General features: G+C 36.5%; 1 protein-coding gene across 3 annotated transcripts in view; it reads left to right on the top strand.

Moving 5' to 3' along the window:
• The first annotated feature begins 774 nt into the window (after positions 1–774).
• Positions 775–5,709, top strand: part of LOC112597483 (putative transcription factor capicua) — a 16,576-nt gene continuing 11,641 nt past the window's right edge. For 2 of the 3 annotated variants that reach the window (XM_025343555.1, XM_025343553.1), the window contains exons 1-2: positions 775–1,337; positions 4,152–4,776. In XM_025343555.1, the coding sequence (XP_025199340.1) occupies positions 4,162–4,776 (615 nt within the window). In that variant the 5' untranslated portion in view covers positions 775–1,337; positions 4,152–4,161. Of the gene's footprint in view, positions 1,338–2,022; positions 2,229–4,151; positions 4,777–5,709 lie in introns of those variants that run through there. The other variant, XM_025343554.1, reaches the window with a different exon arrangement.

Below are 5,709 nucleotides of genomic sequence, written 5' to 3'. Positions count from 1 at the left end.
GAGCAGACACGACGTCCTGCGCGACGGTCGGCGCCCGCGGGCCCGAAGACGACGCAAACGGTCGCGCGCAGTGCGTGCCCGACGTGCTGCGACGACAGCGTTCGGGCCAGCGCTCCCGGTCACATTCGTAACCGCGCCTGAAATCACACCGTCGTCGGGACGCGCGTTTTACTACACAACAACACGTCGCGCGTATATATATATATATATACACATTACGCCGTACGCAATACTACTACAACTATGTAGTTACGTACTACGCGCGTATACTACGGCGGCCGGCGGTGTACGGCCACCGCGCGCGTGGTGGGCGGCTGGCCAGAGTGGGTGAAGGGCTGATGGGGACGGCGCGCGCGCGCGTGGGAGAGCGAGCGAGACGGACCGACACCGCGGTCCACGTTCCGGGATCTATCCGTCCTTCGCGCACACCCGCGCTCGCCGCTTTGTGTTGCGCGGCCGTCGTCGCCGTTCCAATCAATGTGAAACAACAGCGCCCCGCGCGCCACCTCGCACGGCCGACCGGCCGTGGCCGAGGTACGCGAGCGCGCGCGCGCCTTACACACGCGCATACACACACACGCGCGCGCATCGTAAACGACGACGACGACGACCGCGACCGGCCGGGCCCGTCTCGAGTTTAGTACCGCTGCCGTAGAGGCTTCACGTACGCACATACGGGTTCCGTGCGCGTTTGACAGCGACACCACTACCGCCGCCGCCGCCGCCGTAGACGAGCGCGCGCGCGCCGATCGTTTTACCCTCCGAGAGTTTTTCTTTCATTATTATTCTCGTATTATCATCGCAGCCGCCGCCGCCGCTGTCTCTCGGCGCTTCACTCGTTCCGCGCCGCCGCCGCGAAGAGTTTTCGCATTATTTTCGTCCCGTCGTCGTTTTTTCGGCGCGCGCGGCCCACAGTTTTCCGCGCGTTCAACGTTGTGGTGTTTTATTATCACTCTACCAAGACGACGACGACGACGACGATATGATATTATTCGATCACACCGTCGTGTCGTGATCAAAAACACTATGTGAACCCGCCGACGCCGTCGTTGTGTTTGTTTTTTTTTCTGTCCGAAATCGGTTTTGTGTTCTCGTAACAACAGTCGCGTCGCGGCCGTATCAACGATTTCGTACGCGCGCGATCGACGCGATACAGCAATAATTGCAGCCCGCGCGCCGTACATGCCAACCGGATCGCCACTCGGCGGTATGCCGTCGGCACGGGGTTGCCGCGACCGGACAGCAGCAGCGGACCATCGTCTCGTCGTCACCGGCGACGGATGCCCGCCCGACCGACAACGTTCGTAGATACTTCGCGGCGTCGTCGTCCACATCGGGTAATTAATAACAATAAATTATCGACGATAATATTATTATAACGTACAAGCGATAACGATTGCGACGACGGCGTTTCTGCGACCCGAAGCGCTGCTCGCGTCCGTCGTCCGCCAATCCTCCTCCGGCGGTCCGTCGCCGGACGCGTAAGCGTAACCCGTTGTCGGGCAATCACTAATGTTTGGTACATTAATTATTATTAATATCTTATAATCGTCCCGTTTGCGTGTGTGCCTTGTGCGCATGTCTGTGTGTGCGTTTGTGCGCGCGCTTGTGTGTGTGTGTCGCGCATAGTATTCGATTCATTCATCCTTTGTTCCCGCAGGCCGATACACCAGCTTTTCTAATCATCTGTTGCGCTAGTGTGCGCGGCGTTCAGTGATAACACATTTCTCTCTCTCTCACTCCCTCTCTCCCCTCGTCGGGTGATAAACCCTAGTCCAATGGCTTGCCATTCGTAAACGATTTGATTTGAACGATCGTGTTTTTTTCGGGGGGTGCACGATGTACCTTGGCCGTACCGTCGTCGCGATGAGCAATCATCGTTGTTTGTTGTGCAAGTTTTAAACCAAGTACGCGACTTGCCAGCGTTTTCGTCCAAAACATATCGTCTCCTCTCCCCATCCCCTCCACAATAATGACAAGTGACCGCATATTATTTTCCTGTTTACGGTCGTTTCGACTCAGACCGCCGACCACCGTTCGTTTTCCGATAATAATTCATCTACATAGTACCTACTTACGATAAATTTGTATATTTTTGTTTACTTTCGGTCGTACCGTTCATTCGTATCATGACTCGTAGGATCATCGACACACATCGATCACTACTGCATTACAATATTATTGACTGTGACTGTTCTGTGATAAGTCGTTATTTAATATCAGTCTGTGTAGGTATATTATTATTATTATAAGTTCAGGTGTTGCAGCTATTTAATATAAACTCATTAATGGTCGTTTTTTAACAAAAAAAATATTCTTTTTTTACCAATGTTAAATTACAAATATTTTTTTAAGTACTTGAAATGATGTTGGCACGTTTTTTCTCTCTCACACGCACGCAACTTAGCTAAGTTGTGTTCAACAACACCAATTTTGTGTGGATAGATAGCTTTAATATTATAATTTATAATGAATTGACCTGTTATCAAATTTAAATCCAAAAATATTATGTGTTCTTGTATTTGCTCTTTTACTCGTTCTTTTATAATATTTAAATTCTAAAACAAAATATGATTTTTTTTTAAATTGTTACATTTTACATGTTCTAAAAACAACCTATCATGAGAACACAGACAATGTTCTCAATTTCAAGATGTGTAATTGATTAATTCACTTTAATTCTTAAGTTATCAACATAAGGTTAATTCTGCAAAATGCAAATTTGTTATGCATGGATTAGAGAGAGAAAAAATGGTGTGATGACTTCCGTTTAATACTTATTAGTTATTTTATAGTCATATCACAAACTAACATGTTTATGTCAAATTTTACTTTGTATTATATCCATATATTGATTTTTATATTAAATAAGTAGAGTTTACATCTTAAATCTCAAATATTAAGAGTTATCTTAGATTATAAATTTAGCTTTAGATTGTATCTTCATACTTAATATATTAATATATTGTATAGTTTTAACTTTTACTATGTTGGTTGCAAGGTCAGTTTATTTAGATTTATTTTTTCAATTTACATGTTCACTTGTTCAGTTAATTAAAACAAAACAGATAATTTATAAAATTATTCTTTTAAGTTTTTTTCATATGAATAATATATAAATAAATAAATTTAAAATTATTAATTTTTCAACTAGGTATGTACCTACCTACTTGGAGTATCTACACTGATTTTTTTTTTTTTTATTGTTATATTAGGTACCTAGTATGTTTTGCATTAAATTATTTATAATACCTACATGTCTGTAAATGTTATAAAATAAATGTCAAAAAAAACTATATTACATAATTTAGCTTAACTGTTGAATTTCTGATTATTTTATTAAGTATAATTATCTATGTTATTGATATTAACAAAATCTACACAAAATCGTGAACAGCTAACATAACATGCATGTTTTATGGAAAGATATTTGTTAACATTATCAAATAGTATGATTTTATTTAGGTTACAATATATTTTAGGAATATTTATAATTATAATTACCTAGTCTTTCTTTTCTAACAATTTATTCTGAAAAAAATGTTGACTAATATAGTTGATATGAATTGGACGTTATTATTAATTTACTTGTTACCTATTTTTTATTCATAACATTTTTAAAAACAAATCAGTTATAAGTGTATTCAAAATATATGCAGTTTTATTGATTTATCTGACTAGTTTACTACCTAATACTTAACTAATTATATTTTACTAGTATATACCAAATACTATGTACTTAAATCCTTTAATACTACGTTGTGCTATCTTCTCTATCCTATGAATTTTAATAAAAGTATTAAACATATTAATGGTATTAATTATACATTTATACCCAACTATGTTGTTTATTACAACAGTTGACAAGTAGGAAAGGTATATAATTTTAATTTTAAATTGGTTACTAAATGTATTTTAATACCTATTGATAAAGTTTAGACCTTTAAAAAAATAAAATAATTTGGTAGATTTGAAATGTTTGAAAATTATTCGAGTAAATTTATGTGTATTCATTTTTTGTTAAAGGTAGCAGAAAATATATAATGATTAATGAATATTGTTATTTATAAATTATAAAATGTACATCATTTATACTAACCGCTACCTACTTAGTTTTTTATATTATCATCATTTCTATTGTTTTCTTACAGATTTGGAGAGATGAGAAATTGTGGACAGACATACCCTGAAATAAACCCATTGATGAATCCGCACGACAACATGGACCTAGTCAACTGCCATTCCAATATCTCAGTCAATGTTAATAACAATAATAACCAAACTACAGTTAAAAAATTGCCAAAGAAACGAAAATTTGATTTATCTCAACTTGAAGAATGTGATCCTGTGTCTGATCCACTTTTACCTGCACAAAAACAATGCAATACCAGTTGTGTAGCCAGTGTTGTCGTTGTACCTCCTCAGTCTATGGCTGTTGATTATTCTAGACTTGATGGATTTGACCGACCTAACTATGCTGATGTACCAGTAATCGTTGAAGATCATTCTGAACAAAATGAGGAAGCTGCATTTACAAATGGTCATGATGAAACATCAAGACTTGGTGTTGATTTACAAGAATGGACTGACCATAGAGTATTAGCTAAAAAAGATGGAGTTTATTTGCCAGGTCTAATCAGACAAGCAACATCAAATGGTGATGTATGGATAGAATTTGACTATTCAGATGAAGGACAACGATATGTTTCATTTAAAGATGTAATAAATGCTAGCAAATATGATGTTATCAGTGATGCCAGTCCATCTTTAAGTCAAGTATGTTATGAATAAGTACATATATGTTTCAATTATAACTGGAAATTCATATTATAGACCTTATACTAATAGACAATAACTGAACATACATCGGCATTGTGATAATTATGTCAATGTATTTACAGTGATGTAGCCCATCTGGACAAGTGTACATGCTTACTATTACAAGTATATACTAAACCATAATCACAGAAAAATTATAGTGTAATGCATAATATTGCACAATGTTTGTACTTAACTATGGTTAATATAGTATGTATTGTACATATTGATCATGATATAAAATATTGCACCGGTAATACGGTATCATATTGCTCTCTATCTTGAAATACATATACACTCAGTTTCCATCTATTAGTATAAAGTCTATGGTATATAATGACATGAAATAGTTTTAAGTTGGTAGGTTGTTACTAAATACATAGGCAATATAGAATAAAGATATTCATATTTTTAATTTTACAATATAATATATGCTTTACATACATAAAAATTTGTTGATTTTTCACATTAAAAAGTAACATGTGAATGTAGTCAATTTTTTACAGCTGAGGACATAATAATATTATTTAAAATTCATTCTATAACAATTATATAATTAGAAATTTAAATTCTAAATCTTATTTCAGAAATAATTATGATGATACAGTATGGCATTTATGATTTAAAATGATTATTCATTTTGTATTAGCTCTAACTGAAAAAAAATTATAATTACCTAAGTAATTTTAATATTTATTTAACCAACAGTGACATTTACATTTATAAATTTGCAATTTAATAGATGTAATTGTAAAATTATTAATTAATGATCAATTTAAGTTTAAATATCATTTAAATTTCATTCTACAATATTTATAAGGCAGGAAAATTTAATTCTAAATCTTATTTAGGAAATAATGTGATGATATATTATGGCATATATGATTTAAA

The sequence above is a fragment of the Melanaphis sacchari genome, unplaced genomic scaffold, assembly GCF_002803265.2.
Source record: "Melanaphis sacchari strain LSU unplaced genomic scaffold, SCAv2.0 Contig41_pilon_pilon, whole genome shotgun sequence".
In the NCBI taxonomy this organism is placed as follows: Eukaryota; Metazoa; Arthropoda; class Insecta; order Hemiptera; family Aphididae; genus Melanaphis; species Melanaphis sacchari.
The sequence above is the reverse complement of the archived record's forward strand: the minus strand, read 5'-3'. Positions and strand labels throughout refer to the sequence as shown.